At 43.4% G+C, this 18,255-nt stretch overlaps 1 protein-coding gene across 2 annotated transcripts in view; it reads left to right on the top strand.

Moving 5' to 3' along the window:
* Positions 1 to 3,741: 3,741 nt before the first annotated feature.
* znf804b (zinc finger protein 804B) overlaps positions 3,742 to 18,255 on the top strand; it is a 36,691-nt gene continuing 22,177 nt past the window's right edge. The window contains exons 1-2 of one of the 2 annotated variants that reach the window (XM_087173177.1): positions 3,742 to 4,401; positions 4,588 to 4,870. In XM_087173177.1, coding sequence (XP_087029303.1) covers positions 4,718 to 4,870 — 153 coding nt within the window. In that variant the 5' untranslated portion in view covers positions 3,742 to 4,401; positions 4,588 to 4,717. Of the gene's footprint in view, positions 4,402 to 4,587; positions 4,883 to 18,255 lie in introns of both variants that reach the window. The other variant, XM_087173176.1, reaches the window with a different exon arrangement.

Genomic DNA, 18,255 nt, shown 5'->3' with positions numbered 1-18,255 from the left:
CCCACCCCCCTCCCCTCCCCTCAGTATTACTGCATCATTTCCAACAGTAATGAGTGCACCAGGAGCAGGGAGAGAGCAAGGGAGAGGGGAGGTACTTCAGGGAATTAGAGTGTTTAAAATATACACAACGGTTTTCCTCTTGTGGATGATCAGTGCAAATAGTCCCCACCGACCCCCACCACCCCACCCCTCTTCTGCACATACACCCAGTACATTCTGGAGGTACTGAGTCACTCTGCATCACACACCTGCACACTGTGTGCTTTCTGATCCCTGACATTATTAGAACATTATTGACAAATACAAAGGAGTTCCTTTTTTGCATCACTATCGAGGAGCCTTAAGGATTCGTTCCTTTGTCTTGTGCATTACCTGATTGTTCGGTATACACTCATTACTGCTGCTGCTTCGCTCTCAGTGGCACCCCAGGACATAGAAAATACATTACCTAGCAGTGCTTAAGTGTATGAGACATTAACTAAAGCTTTTGCCAGAAGATAGTATGGAGGCAATTTCCTGCGTGAAATTGGTTTCCTTTTTCTTGTGTGAGGAAAGTGTATTCCCAGGCGGTAAAGTGGCTGAGAAAAAGCATCAAGACAATGTTTACATCACTGACACAGGACACGTGCAAATTTCATACATGTATGCGAGGGTGTCTGTGAGTGGACACGAGCACACTGATGTTTTTTCTCCAACCAGACACCTTTATTGTCATTAGAGAGTTGTGCTGATATAATCTGTGGAGTTTCAGGCCGGCGGTTTCAGGAGGAAATTGCAGCGGCGGGGTGATGTTAGAGTTTAGACTGCAGAGCAGCAGGGAACCAACAAACTGATAATGCTGGCCATTGGGACAGATCAGCATCAGTACTGTGTAAACAGCCACACACGTTTACACACACGCACAAACACACACTGTTGAACCTCAGGGTTACAATGAACTGGCAGAAGATCCTGGACAGCTTAGCAGAAAGCAAATCACTGGAGAGAGTGGAGTGCGGATGAGCGGAGGAAAACATGCCGTACTTACTTGTGTAAGAGCACGCAGACTGACACACTCGTGGAAAAATACAATCATGGGTCCAACTTTCTCCTTTCCTAGAAAAGCTTAACCAGACACCAAAATTTAAGTACTGGATTTTTAATATTTGCCCAAAGAACTTTTTATGTATAATCAAAAATCATGTATTACCAACTTTTCATGATTTTGGAAAAAGGTCCTGTTAATGGGTTTTCAGATAATTTATTGGTTTTTTTTTAATGGCTTAGCCCAAAGAAGTAGGAGAATATTTAATCCTTGATTCAAAACCACAGCCATTGCTTTCACTGGACAGTGATTTATCCATGTATTTATTGGCTTAAAATTAGTCAAAATTGAATAGATTTAATAAAAACATTATTGGAATCAGTGTGTAAAGCAGAATGTAAACTCCTCTAGGTTCCTATACTGTAAGATTCACAGAAAAATACCAAGGCAGGATCACACTGTCCTTTCATAGACTTTAAATCCACACCAATTACAAAGAGATAAAGAATCAGGAGATTTAATTAATTCTTAATCTTTGAGATTACTAAGATGTGAAATGTGTAAAAAGGCTGTAACGTATATCTGAAAGATGTCCCTGAATTTTTGTACACTGCAGGAGTTTTAAGCCAACATCCGCCTGAATAGGAAGTAACTGTTCATTTTAAATTTGGCTTTGGAGGGATTTTTAAATAGAAGTTAAATAGAAGCTGTAAAGAAATCCAAGGTTAGATCTCTACCTCAAAAACAGGCTAAGTGTTCTCTTGTTCTTTATTATGTTGACTCAGTCACTGGAATCAGACCTATGAAATACTAGGGGTGGGTTGTTGAGGTCACTTCATAAGAACTAAAATAAATTTGTGGATTAAAGATGGTCTAACAGACACGAACAAACTCAGAGGCAAATCTTCACATGTTGTACACACTTGCATGGTCTTTTGACACACACACAGCATCATAGCATAGCCATACCGTCGGCTACACAATACACTCCACTGACTATCGCTCTGATCTCCTGAGAAACCAGAGAGGGTCACCATGCAAAGATGTAAATAAGTGTTTGTGTCTGCTCATAAATGCAAAGTGTGTGTCTTTGTGTCATAGAGGAGGAAGGCAGAAGCCCATTAATAGACCCATAAATGAGAACGGTAAAGACAGACAGAGCCATGCTTCATTCTCTATGTGTCTACTGTAACTGGGAACTGTAGAGTCCGCAGGGAACAAACCTCTCATGTAGGAGGGCATGCAGATAAAAACAGCACCATCACACACTCTCTCAGTTATAACAGATCAAAACCAAAGAGCAGCTTTGCTTTGAATAACTCTAAGCTCTGAGGCTAGTTCATGTGGTGATGCAGGCAGCTACAAAGGGCCATGGTTTGGGGGGAGTAGGGTGAGAAGTGGCAGGAGCCTGGCCTGAAGGACTGGACAGAAACTTGGTGAAGTTTAGGAAACTGCTGTGGAATGAGAGAATGAGTAGGTTGCACAGGAGCAACAGTTTGACAAAGAGTAGGAGGTTGCTGAGAATAATAAGTTTGCAAAAGCTGCAAAAGTGCAAGTATCAGCCCTGTTTTGAAGAAATTGTGGCAGAAGCCTAAAAGGTTTTTTCTTTTTTCCTTTTTCAAGGTGTCCTTTGGGTGTTTGTTGAATAAAAGATTTGATAAAAGAAAGTTCTTTTTTTCTGTGCATCAAAACAACAGAAGCACTTTGGGTTTCTGTTATTTTGATTTAGTCACTGGAGTCAGTTATTTAAAAGCTGAATTTACAGCTGCACTATATCTAAATACCGTGTACGTGGGAGGATAAGTGGCCTGTAAGAGTCATGTATTTTTGTTGAGACCTATTTCATCTTCACAGGAAGTGACAGGTGTCCTGCCTGGGAAAAAAAAGAAAAAAAAAGTTAACATGAAGGACATATTTCATGTAGCTGCGTGCAGCAAGTTAGAAGGAGCAGGAAGAGAGCAGGGTGGACCCTTCTCCTCCATCTGTGTCCTTCTACTTTATGTTTACCTTTGTAACCCAGAGCTGTCTGTAGCAGCTCTGTGTTGACGCTGAGCACAAAAGGCACCCTAATCCTGGGCTGAGTATGCATGACGCGCCGTGCAGTGCTGTGCAGTGCTGCGCAGTGGCTGCTCGCAGTTTAATAGTTTCAGCACCGCGTTGGTGAACAGCGCCATACGCCGCTGAGACAGACTGAGGCTCAGCTGCAGCTGGTTCCGAGTTGCTCTATTGACGGAACACGGCGCAGTTTGACAGGCCGAGCCGGAGAAAGAGCCCTTTATCTGTAGTAATCAAATCATCAACTGAGTGAGGCTTCCTTCCCCCTGATGATATCGAGACCTCGTAGAAGCATGTAAAAGCATGGCGCTTTTACTTTGATGCCCTCAAAAGGAAAAGGAGAAGGAGAGGGAGAGGGGTGAAGAATGGGGACACAAGGGAGAGAGAGAGAGAGAGAGAGAGAGAGAGAGAGAGCAAGCGACTGATGCAAACATATTGTCGGTGGCTCATTTGCAGACATCTTTAAGTCATACACGCACCTTACAAATAAAGTTTATGCCATTCCCTTCTAGAGGAAGACGCTGAAATTCTGAGTTACTCAAGCACAGCGTGGACAGCAGTCACCCCACCCCCCCACCCCCCTATCCCAGACCCACACACACAGACACGGGCTGCATATTATAGGCAACAGCACAGACAGGAATCCGGTCCGGTGCAGCCCCCGAGAAGAGAGGCAGACACAGAGAGAGAGAGAGACAGAGAGAGAGAGAGAGAGAGAGAGAGAGAGAGTGTTTCCTTCTTGAGAAATAATCTGAATCACTTCAGCCTGCCTGCGCTGGAACCTGATAATAACTACAGGACTGCTCCGGATGGATTTATCGTCTCTCCCACCTCGCACAGCGGAATTTCTTTCACAAGACGGGCGATTTTTAAACCCGGTGCTGATCAATAGAGAGCAGAGAAGAAGAAAAAGAGGGTCAGATGTTTTCCCCTTCTTTCCTCCTCGACGTGCTTGAAGCGGAGGCGCACCTGCGAGAGTGTCTGCTCCCTTTATCTTTACTGAGAGCCCCAGTTGGGCTGCTGCTGCTGCTGCTGCTGCTGCTGCTGCTGCTGCTGCTGCTGCTGCTTGGCTGAGGCTACATACACTTTACAGACTGGACCAGTGGACTGAGAAAAAGACAGAAAAAGAGAGAGACAGAGGCGGGGTGGGCGCGAGAGAGGGAGAGAGAGTGTGTGTCTGTGTGTGAATGTGTGCGTGTGTGTGTGTGAAGCAGGGACTGGATGGATTCCTCTCTTCCTCTGGCACTCCACAGGCGCTCATTCATTTATTTAAGCCCGACCGACGACAGCATGCCAAGCGCAGACTCCAGCGGCAGAGCTCGGTCAGTATAACATCCCCGTCTCTCAGTCTGTCACTGTTTCTTTCTGTTTGTTGTTCTCTCCCCCCCCCCTCTCTCTCGCTCTCTCTCTCTCTCTCTCTCTCTCACACACACACACACACACACCACATGGACAGGTAAAGTCTTATCCCTCAGAGCCACCCTCATCTTGTCTCCCTTCATATGCAGAAACAGACTTCCTAAGAGAGGACAGGAGTGAGACGTCCTCCCACGCACCGTGCGTTCTCACCTGCAGAACATCCCTATACTTTGGCGTCCTGTCGACGACCAGGACCCGACTCTGAGGAAAGCCGCTTTCATGGGCCCCAAACCTCGTGAGGGCCCCGGGATGGCGTGCAGCGCGTGTTACTACCTGGTTATCAGCTCCACACACCTGAGCAATGGACACTTTCGGCGCGTCAAGGGGGTCTTCAGAGGACCGCTGTGCCCAACTGCAACCAGTGATTCACCGGTAGGAGAACATGTGGGTTTTGATAGATTTCCCTAGGTGTGTTTGTGTGTGTGTGTGTGTGAGAGAGAGAGAGAGAGAGAGAAAGAGAGAGAGAGAGACAGAGTAGTGTGTTTGTGGTTTTGTTCTTGGAATACCTGCTTTTTAGTCCTGGAGCTTGTAAAAGAGTGTATTTTAACCAAGTGAGATTATCTTTTTTTCCCCCACTTTATCATGGGCCAAGTTCTTGATAAGGGTCAAAGTTAGGGTATTTGTGTTATCATAGGAAGTTCTCACAATTGAAAAGTGTGTTTGTCTGTGTGTGCAAGAAAGATAAGAAAACAAGACCCAGAGTCACTGTCATACTGAGAGGAGGTGGATGACAAAGGTGGATATTTTTGCAAGGGATCATCATTTCTTTTCTTGAAGCATAAAATACTTTTTTTTTTCACAGTATATGTGAATATTTTAAACAGAGGAGAAACTGGGAATCCAACCATGAAGCCATCGTCTCTCCATGCCTCCTTCTCTCTCGCTCATGGCTGTGGGAATTAAACGAATCAAATTACATTAGCGCTTTCAGGAGGAGATGAGTTGCCCAGCTGAAAATAACACTAATTACCTGGGGAGTTAGGTGTGTGTTGGTCTGTGTGTGTGTATGTGTGTGTGTGTGTGTGTGTGTGTGTGTGTGTGTGTGTGTGTGTGTGTGTGTGTGTGTGTGTGTGTGTGTGTGTGACCTGCCCAGCCCGGTAGGGTAACTCCCTGACCTTTTCCTGGTGCCCGTGGTTCCTTTGAGCCACCAGACTGGCATTTAGTTGTCTCTCAGTCTGTGTGCACTTACTGTGGAGTATTTGTGTGTGTGTTTGTACACTTGCAGAGACAAAGAAAGAGTGTGTGAAAGAAAGGAAGGGGGGGGGGGAGGCGGATAGAGAGGTAAAGGAAATGAAAGTACATGTAAATATGTACATGATATTTTGGACTGTGTGAATGGGGGTGCATGAGCTGCTCGAAGAGTCTGTGGTAATCACACATTATTCATGAGCTCTTAATGTGAGACGAGACAAACTGGCGGAGCTGATGACAAGTTTGATGAGAAAGGAGGAAAGGAGCAGCTGGTATGTGTGTATGCATGTGTCTGTGTGAGCGTGTGTGTGTGTGTGTGTGTGTGTGTGTGTGTGTATGTGAGCGTGTGTGTGTGTTCATACTCAAGTCATTACCAGTCTGTCATGTTCGGCCCGCGCTCACTATGTGATGGGAATGAGCGAATAGTGTAGAGCAGACACAGTCACAGTGCCAGAGATGCTTGAAAGAGTAATGTACTTGCAAACTTTTGCGCACACACACACACACACACACACACACACACACACACACACACACACACAAATTATTTCGAGATGCTGAAAGACTACCAAAGGAGATAATTACTGTACACACTCTACATATACAGTGTGAATCTCTCAGTTCTTATAAAAAAATTAGGGCTTCCCTTTTAAATTTGAATTGATTGAATCATCTGTCTCCGATGAGCCCATTCATCTCCTTGTAGAATCATGAAACTCTCTTCTTTTTTTTTTACTGCCCCTGCAACAAGTTTGGTCTTGTCTAAGAAAAGAGTTTAGCTTCTCAGAGATTTTATTCTTTTGAACAAGCTGCTAGCAATTTGGCATAATTTATTGCAATAAAAAAAGGTTTGAAACATATTTGTATTCCCCAAAGTCAGCGGTCTAAAAAAGTCATTTTTGGTATCAGTCCCAAAACTCAGGTATGGCTTCAAATGGTAATGTTCAAATGGCGCTTGGCTTGTACAGTTCCTAGAACGGCTGTTCAGAGCTGAGACTGCTCTTTCTTGTTGATGCCCTCAAGTGCTTGTGATATGTTCTAATAGTGCATTCACTAATCTAGATCCAAGTCATCTCAAATAGTTTTGCAGACTTGCCATAGTAGAGAAAAGGCAGATGTTTCTGATAATATGAATGATGGTTCTGCTCTGTCCAGTGAGTCTTGACAGGGCGACAGTGAGCCAATAGCAGGACCCTGAAACTGTAGCAGCGAAATGGAATTTAGCCATTGTTCATTTTATTAATGACGACTCTGAAAAAGGCTTATGATTAAATAGTTGAAATATCATACTGAACAGTAAAATCAGGTGAATGACTGAAAGTTAGGAGTCTGTAGAGCCCTACCACAAATCTAAAACTTTATTCATATCCCCTAAAAGTAGAAATAGCATCAAAGAAAACCATTCAAGCAAACAGCATCAGCAGCAGTGACTCAGAACCTCATTCAACAGGAATATGTAGACTTCCTCCAGCTAAAGACTTGAAACCATGCAGGCTTCAGGGTCTTACAGGCTCAACCGTGGCTGGTCTACATGTGAACAGAGACAAGTAAAAATAGCAGCTGAATACGTATCATTCTCTCCGAGCTGCATACTGTTAGTAATCGGTGTCATTCATGGGAGGAAGGACATTTTCTACCTCCAAGGCCAAACTAATGCAGATAAAGCTACATGTGGAAAGTTTTCAGTGATGGAAAATGCTGGCTAAGTGAGTATTGAGGGTCAAAAAAAAAAAAAAAGATATGCTTTCACATTTATCCATATTAGTTTCGACATGGGCCAATTTATGGGCCTGTCAGCGTGATAAACAGGCTGCACTAGTGGCCAAGCAGTTCAAAAGTGACCTCTTGTGTTAGGTGAAACTTCAGCCAGGAGCGAGTGAGTGAGTTTAACACACCTCTTCAAGATTGTTCGACATGCTGAGCAGCATCTTTTACACCTGTCCATCCCATTGTGGAGGATGCCGTGCCAACCGGCACAACAGCTACTGTATCTGCTCTTTGATTTAGCTTAGATCAGTGGAGTACAAAGGATTTTACAACTGGGATTTGTCAGGGGTAACTTCTTGTGTCTTCACTTTGATAAGAAATTGCAGCATTAAGACAACACTGGGAGCCTGTGAGTGGTAAGGCACAGCCCTCTCGACACCCCACCTTTTCTTCCTCCACAACAAATCCTCTTGTGTTTGTTAAGACTTCTCTGTTTTGTTGTTTAGTTAGCTTCCCTGTGGAGTGCTGCGGTATGTCTAGATTAGGATTTTGCTCATTACTACTTTATCACCACTAATTAGTCTTTGTGATAGGTTTCTTGGACGTGTCTAAATTTTGGTTCCCGTATGTATATTAGAGCTTAATCATCACTGGTGAGTCATTCTTCAAACTCTCATTAACACTTCAAAGGTTTTCTGTTCTTGGTGTCAGCGTAGAGGGAGGACAGGAGGAGAGACGTAGCAACAGAGAGGTGTGTGTGGACAGACACAGCTTTAATGCATCTCCCAATTCAGACAGCTCCAAACTGATACACTTTCAATTTCTTTTCCTGCCTCTTGTCCGAAAATCCTCCAATCCCTTTCCCGCCGTCTCAGAGTGTCCTTTTAAAAACCTTCTCTCTCTAGAATATTATAGCTTGTATAGCTTGTGTGTGTGTGTGCGTACTTAGCTGCTCATCCACTGAAGACCACTTTGATGCATATTTCACTGCCGTTGCAGAAAACAGATGAATCCTTGGCTGTACAGCACAGTGTCAAAGTGAGTGCGTCGGCATGTGTGAGTGTGTATGTGGATGTGACTCTGCGCTTGCACCCTCGTGTTTTCATTGATTCCGCAGGGAGCTGAGCAGTGTTTATGTAAATGAGGTGGCATTTAAACATATGCCCTGAACAATTATCTTGAAACAACTATTAAGCTGCACAAAAACACGGCCATGTTCAGAGTGAGTCAAGTACTTAGCTACAAATATTAAGCCATCATGAGGGGACAGAGGTGAGATGAGCCAACTGGCTTGCCATTTGGCGTGCCAGTTTGCTCATGGGCGTAAACACGATACCCAGGAATCTTTGTGCACTTTTAATGAGGATCATAATAATAACTGATACCATCTTAGTATCAAAGAACACCCAGGGGACGATCAAGCTGGTAATGGCATCTTGACATTTATGAAGTTCAACAAATGTCAGAAAGAAAGCGATTAGTTAAATGTGAGTTTGAGATAAAAAGGTGTTTGCAATACAAACTTAAAAGCAGCTGTGGCGTCGTTGAGTTTTGTGTCGCCAGAAAAGCTACTTCAGAGTCGAGGCCCATAATGCTGCAGTCACTCACATTGGTAAAGTCTAATGTTAATTCACACAAACACACACACACACACACACACACACACACACACACACACACACACATCGAGCTCAGACATCAGGCCCTAGTGGAGCTGTTTGAGAGTGAGCAGGTGAGTGCTGCTGAATACTAAAGTCCTATATGACTGGACCATTCCTGCTGACCGCTGCAAAGTGCTCCCACTGATCACCGCTAATGTCCTCCATCACGTTTACACTCAACACTCCGGAGAGATTGTGTGCGCGAGTGTGTGTTGGGGAGAAAGGTGGATAATTGGGACAGATGGGTGAGATAGGATGAAGAGAAAGAGGAGGGAGAGGGGGAGAGCGAGACAGTTGGCATCGATTTTAACACTCTCTCAAGCCTTTATTGACATTTCATTTAGCTAATGAATTCATTAGTGCTTCATAGCATAATAACCTCTACTTGATAACCCGGGTGGTTCCATGGAGGTAATGTGCCGTCTTTCCTCTGCTGCCTCGCTATTTTCTGACTCATTCTCAGCTTTTTTGTGGTTTCTTCTCTTTCTGTTACCCAGCAAGTTTCCTCTCTGTTTCTTTGTGCTGCTTTGTGTAACTTGTAAATGAAACCGTTGGTTGAGGTGACATAACCTGCCAGTCTCTCAACAACAGCGCAGCACACCCTCAGGAATGACAGAGAAGAAGAGGGAGGCGCAAGATGTACAAGCGCATTTCTCTACCTATGTATAGGCGTCTTTGTGCTTCTGCTAGAGTGTGCTCGCTGGCTTTGTGATGCTTGTTCACCTCTGAGATGGAAATGATCTTTATTCAATTTGCTCACGACTGATTCATTCTTTATTTGTGTCTCTTTGATCTGCTGCACTGGGAACACCAGCATGCACACAAACACACACGTACGCACAACCCTGCATGAATTGTTCAACCTCTTGAACTTATACAAAAATAATTTTTTTCATTCACATACAGGGTTTCACCCGCAGTACACATTAATAACCTTCCATTAAGACTCAAAGTCTGATCAGACATAAGACGCTGGTTTGTGAATTGGAAGCATTTATTTTACTGATGTTTGGGTCTGATGTCTGAAAGGGAAAATCTGCTTCTGTGGCCTAACTGTAAGGATGTTTGTGGGGCCGAGTTGATCTGCGTGAGCTCTGTGTGGGTGTGTGTGAGCACATTTGGAGGGTATAGTGTGGGTTGTGACTGTTTTGTAATAGTTTGTATGTTAATACATGAGGAGCGAGGGCTGCTTGTTGATTAAAACTTTTATTATAGGATCTTTAAAGAGCAGATTCTGATATTAGATGCATGTTGTGAGTGACACACAAGCTATTATACACGTGTGTACACATGCACACGCACACACACAGACACAACAGATGGCCAACCTCTCATTTTGTATATTACCTTGGGACAGATGTTTGTCTGTGTGGTCATTAGTGATCGCAGCATCAGATAATTACCTGGAGACACACCAGCACATAAACACACACACTCACGTACAATTAGTGAGCGTTTGATAATTATGGGATGTTTGATGAACCATCTGGAACACCAGCTCAGGTAGAAACTGAAAGACACCCTCGAAACAAAACCCTACACACAAAAACCTGAAATCAGGGTTATCAAAAGAGTATCATTGCCCAAGTCCTGACGAAACGAGGAGAGCAAGACGACAGGTGAAGGATGAAGAGATGAAAGCGTTGTTGTTTCACACTCATTAGGATGTCATGTTTCATTCAAGGATCGGTTGTATCCTCTTTTATTCTCCTGGAGTGATTTTCCCCCGCAGTCTGAACTCTGAATTTCACGTCTCTGTCTTTTTTCTTTTCTTTTTTTCGAACTATCATTTGCCACTGCCTTCTGTCCTTTCCTTCATACATTTCTCTAGCCAATACCTTTGCTCTCATCCCCGTCTCTCTGACGCTCCTCTTGTCTCCCTCTCCTATTGCTTTTTGTCTCATCTCTCCAGCCCATTCATTTTTTAGCAGGTCAAAGGTTCTGCTGTTTAGGTCTTTGAACGTTAGTGTGTGTGAGTGTGAGTGTGAGTGTGTGTGTGTGTGTGTGTGTGTGTGTGTGTGTGTGTGTGTGTGTGTGTACAGTATGCCTATACAGGAGTTTGTGTGTGCAGGCGATGGGAGTAATATAGAAGTAGCAATATTGCTGAAAAATCCTTGAAGGAATAAAAGAAAGGAGTATGTGCTTTATTTGATGGTCAGATTTTCTGTTTTTCAATAACCTCCACTTTACTCTGAGACTCTGCCTCTCATTTTGCTGCTTTACCTTGATGTGCTTTCACATATGAAAAAAAATTGCAGATACAATTATGGCTACATTAACTTGACATCCACATGTGCATGCAGGCACATGTGGATGTGCATGCTACACATGTGGATGTGCATGCTGCCCCACTGTAATGCCTGCGTGTTTCTCCACCGCTGACATGCAGGTCAGGGTTAAGAACAGCTCAGACAAATTAATTATCTCTTCTCTGGAGGAGAGAGATGACTCACTGAAAGAGGGGCTATGAACCAGCACCTCCTGGTTCAGCAGAAGCCCAGGAATTACTCCGATCCCAGCAGAGACCCAGGTGCTTCCTTCTGAAAAAACAGCTTGGATTTCATCCTCAGCTTGATCTTCAGATCATATTTTCTTTCGATTTTCAATGTGCATAAGGCCGATTTATAAGAATAACTGCGACTGAAAGAAGTCGAGCAGGCACTTTGCATTTATAGATCAAAGTGGCAGAGGAATTTTAATGCATATGAACAAGTTTCGCTTCCCTGAAATCGTTGACATAAGATCAAGGCTTTTGTGTCTTGCATTGCTGTGCCTTACTCAGAATAGGCTGTTATGGGGCATATTGCACCAATACACAGACTGGTTTAAGTTATAGCCTGAATGAAGAAAACTGAGATACTGAAATAATTTCTAAAATGTATTACATAGCATATGTATACATTGGTATCTACATTGAAATTTTCATTGGTATGTCTGTTGTCTGTCTGTTGAATGGGGGATATGTATTTTTCTTGTAATGGCAACTCCAGAATTATTTCTTAAGCCAGTAATACTTGACATGAAATACCAGTGGAAAATAAAATCCAATTTGATTGCAAGCATTTTTTTTATCAATGGGTTTTGTTGAATCTCGAGGTGACGCTTTTATGTTTCTGCTGCCTCAGCCTCGCCTGACCTTTGACCTTTGACCTCTGACCTCTGCTCTCACAGACGGCCCTAGGGAAAAATAATCGGTGAAAAAGATCAATGTTAGGGTCAAGGATTCGGAGGGATGACCAGGATATTATTGAGCTATTACTTTATTAAATGTCCTTGTACCTGATAATATAATGCTTGTATGTGTGCACTGTGTATTATACAGCACAATTCATTTAAACACGGATGCTCAAGGAGGGGGAAAAAACACGCCAAGAGCACAAAAATACACACCATAATAATATTAAGGCTTTGTGTGCTATATTCCGAGGTGTATAATAAAACCTGTGAAATAATGGCCTAAAGCAACTCTACTGCAAGAAATTGTACTACGCCAAGATCATCGACTTTCTCATCTGATCACCGGCGTCATTACTTGTGTGGTGGTGGGCGCAGTGAATGATCCTGTCCTGACTACAAAGTCTTTACTCAAAACAAGATGGTGGTGCTTTGCTTATATCAACAAAATGGACGGGCGGCTGAGTCCACTGAAGCGTGATACAGGTAAACTAGAGAGTTTTAGTTCTTGTAGTTCAATGTCTTTCATCCTCAGACATCGTGTGACCAATAGTTCCTGTGCGCTCGCGCTACGATAACCATTGCACCGTCCACCATGATGCAGCAACAGATTTTGAGGTGGACCCTTTTGTTTCTTGTAGCGCCACCCACCCAGTAGGCTTAGGCTAAGGGTTGACTCATGTTAATGTAAGGGGAAACTACACAACACTGGTTAGTTAGAGTCACTTAAGTGAATTAACTAGCTAGCAAGCTAACATGAATTCCATCAATCCAGGGTCAGACTGATGATCTTTAAACAAAAGCTGAAATGCTCTTTAAATTCAGTTTGTGTAAAGGTTTAAAATGCCTGTTAAATGAGGTTTCCTTCTATGTATATTTTTTTTATAATTCCAACATTGTCCTAGTGGAGTCTGGTAACATTTAAATGTAAATATCAATTGACCCTGTGTTTCCTCTCTTCACTGACTCATGCAAAGATGAAAAGACTGCATCAATCAAAGCTCAGCGTTGACAAGGGAAGAAATAGCAACAGGACAAGATGAGGAGACTGAGAGAAAAAGAAAGAGAGGTGTGGTGATGGAGATGAGAGAGCAAGAGCAGGTACTGCCCACTGTTCCCAGGATAGGATTAGCATTAAGTTCCTGTGTTGTTCAACACAAACAAAAACTGACTGGCCTTATCACATCCAAACAATGTAGGCTAAGCCCAATTACCATAGAGATGTATGTTCTTTGGTAATTACAGTTCTACCCATAAACTCAATTTAACAACAATACATGCCTAGCTAAATGTAGTGTCATTAGTATTATTGTATAAATATATTATTGTGTAAAACACATGTTGCTTATGTTTATGTACTGTTTGAGACACATTTCTATTATTCATATCCAAAATGATGGAAACTCAAACAAATAGATGAAATAAAGATATTGTATATAATCTGACTATAATTTTTAATACACTTTGACAGGAGAATTTATGCTATTGCCCACTGACATGGTTTTAAAGCTATTGTTATCCAAGTTTTGGATGAGAATAGCTCCAAAAATCTTAAAATGCACATGTAGATGAGGGAAATCAAATTTTTTCAGGGTTGGGCACATCCCCAAACCCCCCTAGCAAGCTCAGTTTTTGGACCCCTGCATGTGGCCATGCTCTCATGTGTGTTCATTCTGGTGTGTAGTCATGTTTATGTATCCAAACAGATATGACCTACTAGGACATTCTGATAGCACAGGATCAGTCATGCATCACTAACAATGCATCAAATTATATCAGACTTACTTCCACCAGCAACATCAGCCATGATGCAGGCACCAATAATTCATGCCGTTTGCTTCAACTAGCCTTCACATCAGCCATGAGGGAGAGAACAACCCACCGCAATTATCATGAGGAGCAGCATTCCTGTGTTTAGCAGATTGGAGATGCCAGGCGCTCAGCTTAGCGCTGTGCAGAAATGTCCTGGCTGCATGCTGCCAGGATGGCAGGATCACAGTGGTCTGCAAGCATCCTCCAGCTACCAGCCACCAGGCCTTGGCTACCTCTTTAATATGGGCAGGGTGCCTGCTTCCTCTGTCTGTTTGTGTATGTATGTTTGGTGTGATTGTGTTTGTGCGTTTCTGCATGAGTCTGCTATGGGGCCTCCTTACCCTTGCTGTGAGGTATATTCTTACCCTGTGGTACGGGATTAGTTACAACATTGAATGGGAAGACATGGAAACAGCAGGAGAGGAGAGGAGAGAGAAGAGCAAGGGAAACCCCACAAAGATGAGAAGAAATGTGTGGGTGGATTGTGTGTGCGTGCGTGCGTGTGTGTGTGTGTGTGTATGTGTGCCTGCATGTCATGGGTATTCATCAATTTCCCTAAGATTCTTCACTTTTCCTCTGCCATAACTCCCAGAGGCAAGAAGTAAACACAAACTCTGTAAGATCTGGTTCTCTCTGCCTCTTTTTGTTTCTCTGTCATTCCTCTAGTTTCACTCTATTCTCTCCATATGTAAAGTTCTCTGTGTGTTTGTGTGTGATTGTTTGGATTACATATGCAAAACATATCTGTCATCTAGTGAAGGGGAACAAATAGAATTGCAAGGTCCGGAGGATGTGGAGCATATTGGCTTTCATCTGTGAGCGTGCAGGTGTTGCAGCTGTGGAGTACTTGTCGTGAACAGTTTAGGCCGCATTCTGAATTCTATGTTCGCAGCTCCAGTTAGCTCGTCTCTTCCAGGTATGACAGAAATGTGTGTTTTTGAAAAACCTTTGAAAAGAAGTGTGGGCCATGCACATCCAAAGCAAGCCAAAATTTGTGAACTTTGCGTGCGTGACTGTGTGTGGGTGTATGTTTGTGTTTATGTGTGAGCGTGTGTGAAAAATAGCAGCATGTGATTTATGTAAATGAGTGTCATCGGCCGAGGAGGAGGCAGAATTCCCAGGCCTGATGAGTGGCTTAATGATTCATCAGCCTGGCTGAGGCAGGCATCAATAATGGATGACAGAGTGGGTCATGCAGGATTGCTCGCCCCTTGATTAAAGTGCTCCACAGCTAAACGCCTCACTTCCTCCCTCTTCTCACCCTACCTTCTGTGAGGATAAATACAGAAATGTGCCATGAACACACAGCCCTGTGCGCGCACGCAAGCACGCACGCGCACACACACACACACACACATACATACACATATACTTGCACTCATGGTCACACACACCTCTTGCTCAATCTCTTTCTGTATAGCTTAATGTCATCTCACCTCTCACATATGCTTAATAAGCTCTCATCCCTTCCTCATCTCCTCACTCTGTTTCTTTGGTCTTAATCCAATCACGGCGGGGGAAAAAGGGGGGGAAAGGGGGAGAGAAAGTCAGAGAGAGAGTAGGAGAGGGGGAAAAAAGAAGATGGAAAGCGTGGGAGAAAAGAAGAGAAAGCCACAAATGAATGCTTTATGATTTGTCTGTACAGAAATGGAACCTTTCTCTCTGGAGATAAGACAGGAACATAAATGTTCTTTCTCTCCCCTCCACACACAGAGCAGAGGGAGTCATTCTCTCTCTGTCTCTCTCTGTAAGCTGTATGTGGGTGTTGGTGTGACAGGACAAATCTCTGTCTATTAGGAGACATAAACCTCTAAACCCTGAGCTACACAGCCATACATACTAATGCAGCCATACAGAGGGCTGGATAGAAGTTGGGAACGATAGAGAGGAAACACATAGAAAGAAAGAGATGTGGAGAGTCTAGAGATGGAAGGAGACAGAGCAGGATGTTGAAAGCAGAGAGTGTTCTGGCGGGATTTCAATCCCTGGCCAGCACGGGGTCTTAACTGCTGCACAATCTTTGAGTACAGCAAAACCAGCTTTAACAAAGTTGGACTGATGTGCACCACAGAGCAAGCTCAGTGAGTTCATGTGTGTGTGAGTGTGTGTGTGTGTGTGTGTGTGTGTGTGTGTGTGTGTGTGTGTGTGTGTGTGTGTGTGAGTATCCTGTATATGTGTGGTGGTGTTGAAGCCAACAGTTTATTTTCTGCTTTCACATCTATAGTATCATTAGCCATCCATGCACTTATACTCTAATGTGCCAGAGAAAAGATCACTCACTCTTATTGGACACACTTATGTTATCCCTTGCTAGCACAAATGGACCACACAGAGTGAACATGCACACGCACACACACACACACACACACAAATGCTCACTCTTGCTGGAAAGCTTCAAAAGAAACCGCAATCATAAATGCCTGGAAGAGAGCAATCATTCCTCAACAACAGCAACCCATCGTTCTCTCTCACCCGTCCTGGCCCCCCCTTAGTGTGTCACGCCGCTCGCCCCTCATCTGTTATGTTTTTCAGTTGGCGAGACTTAGCCAGGCGTTAAGAGTGTAGCGTGTAATCTTCGATCGTATTAATCCTGTTCTTTAAATCTGTCACTTCCCAAACTGATTACCTTCATCTTCTTAACTTGTCTTTCACTCTAATCTGTATCATCACACTCTGACAGATTACAGTCGCAGTTTGATCACTTTAACAGATAGAGATGCAATCCTCTTTGAGGCAGTCAGTCACCAGCCTTGTCTGGACAGATAGGAATGTGATAGACAGCACATGAGTGCACGATATGTGTGTTTACATGTGTGTGTATCTACTAACTTAACTATGCTGTATATCCATTTATCCATGCAGGGTTTTCAGTTGTGTCTGTTATCTAAATGTCAAGAGTGTATGATCCATATAATTCCATTTTTCTGCCAGCTGGGAGAGGAGAGCATTTAATACTGGAGATGACATTTAGCAAGAGAGGAGAGAAGGCTGATAGGCACACAGATGGAAGGACACATCACCGACAAGTGCTTTTAATGCATGGGAGGGGAAAAAGGATACAAGAGAGAAACTGAGATTGACTCCAAAAATATTATAAAAGACTACGATAAAGAAAGACCTGAATTAAATGAGAGGTGGAGTGATGTGAGAGGAGAGGGTGAAAGGATAGAAGACAATCAAATCTCACCAATATATCTCCTCCAAGGCTCTTCTCATGTCCTTTTCACCCCAGAGAGCAACTGTGGAGAAAGCATCAGAGAGGAAACAAGAGGTGGAAGATAATCCGACAAAGCAAACTTACAGTATATGCATGTAGATATATGTAGAAATCACAGAGACAAAGAATAAAGGTCACATCTCCATGCTTTATATGTAGCATCCTTTGTCCTCCTGTAATTGGTTTATGGTGTTCTCCTTAATGTGCCCTGAGACAAAGGGAAAGAAACCTTCTCCTTTTTTAGAGAAACAAATGCAAGTCCCTGAAGAGCACATTGACTGAGTGGTAGGATCATAAAAATACATTAAAAGACACAGAGGAGGCCAGAGTTTGTAGAGCACCGGGGTATTTTAGGAATTTGCATGCACGCTTTCATGCATTTGTGCTTCCGCCTTGATCCCACCCAACACAAATTTTATCCACAAAACGGCTGGAAAGAAACTATGGGTCATGTTTGTTCAAGAGGAGAAAATGTCTTAAGATGTCCTCTGCTTTTTTTTCCTGTCTGTAAGCTATGCTCTGCCCTGGTGAATCAGTTTAACTTGTCCTGCACGAGCCAGAGGCTGAGCTCACATTATATTCAGGACGTCACGCGCAGGGAAAGATTGTGAGGAGAGGGGGAGGATGTTGGGAGGTGGGCAGATTTAAAATATGGCACCGAATAAGACTAATATGTGATACAGAGCATGAATAAGTCCATGAAAACAAGGGAGCCCTGTTGAACGGAGAGGAGAAATAGAGAGTGATGGGAAGAATGAAGGCAGGAAGGGGTGGACAGATTAGCGGAAGGGCTAGAATATGACCAATTAATCGGTTTAGCCGATTCATTCTATCACAGGCGGGAGGGTGATATTGGCCGATAAATTGGCTATCGGCTTTTTCCTGCTCCAAACTCTATTATATCAGCCTTTAAAAATCCACTATCAGTCGACCTCTAATTTTTGTTTGAACCCAACTCTAAGGTCTGTGATGGGTGTTGTAGCTGCTTAAACAAC

This window comes from Seriola lalandi, unplaced genomic scaffold (genome assembly GCF_002814215.2).
Source record: "Seriola lalandi dorsalis isolate HSWRI2012SDOR001 ecotype SW California unplaced genomic scaffold, Sedor1 jcf7180002054062, whole genome shotgun sequence".
Classification (NCBI taxonomy): domain Eukaryota; kingdom Metazoa; phylum Chordata; class Actinopteri; order Carangiformes; family Carangidae; genus Seriola; species Seriola lalandi.
The sequence above is the reverse complement of the archived record's forward strand: the minus strand, read 5'-3'. Positions and strand labels throughout refer to the sequence as shown.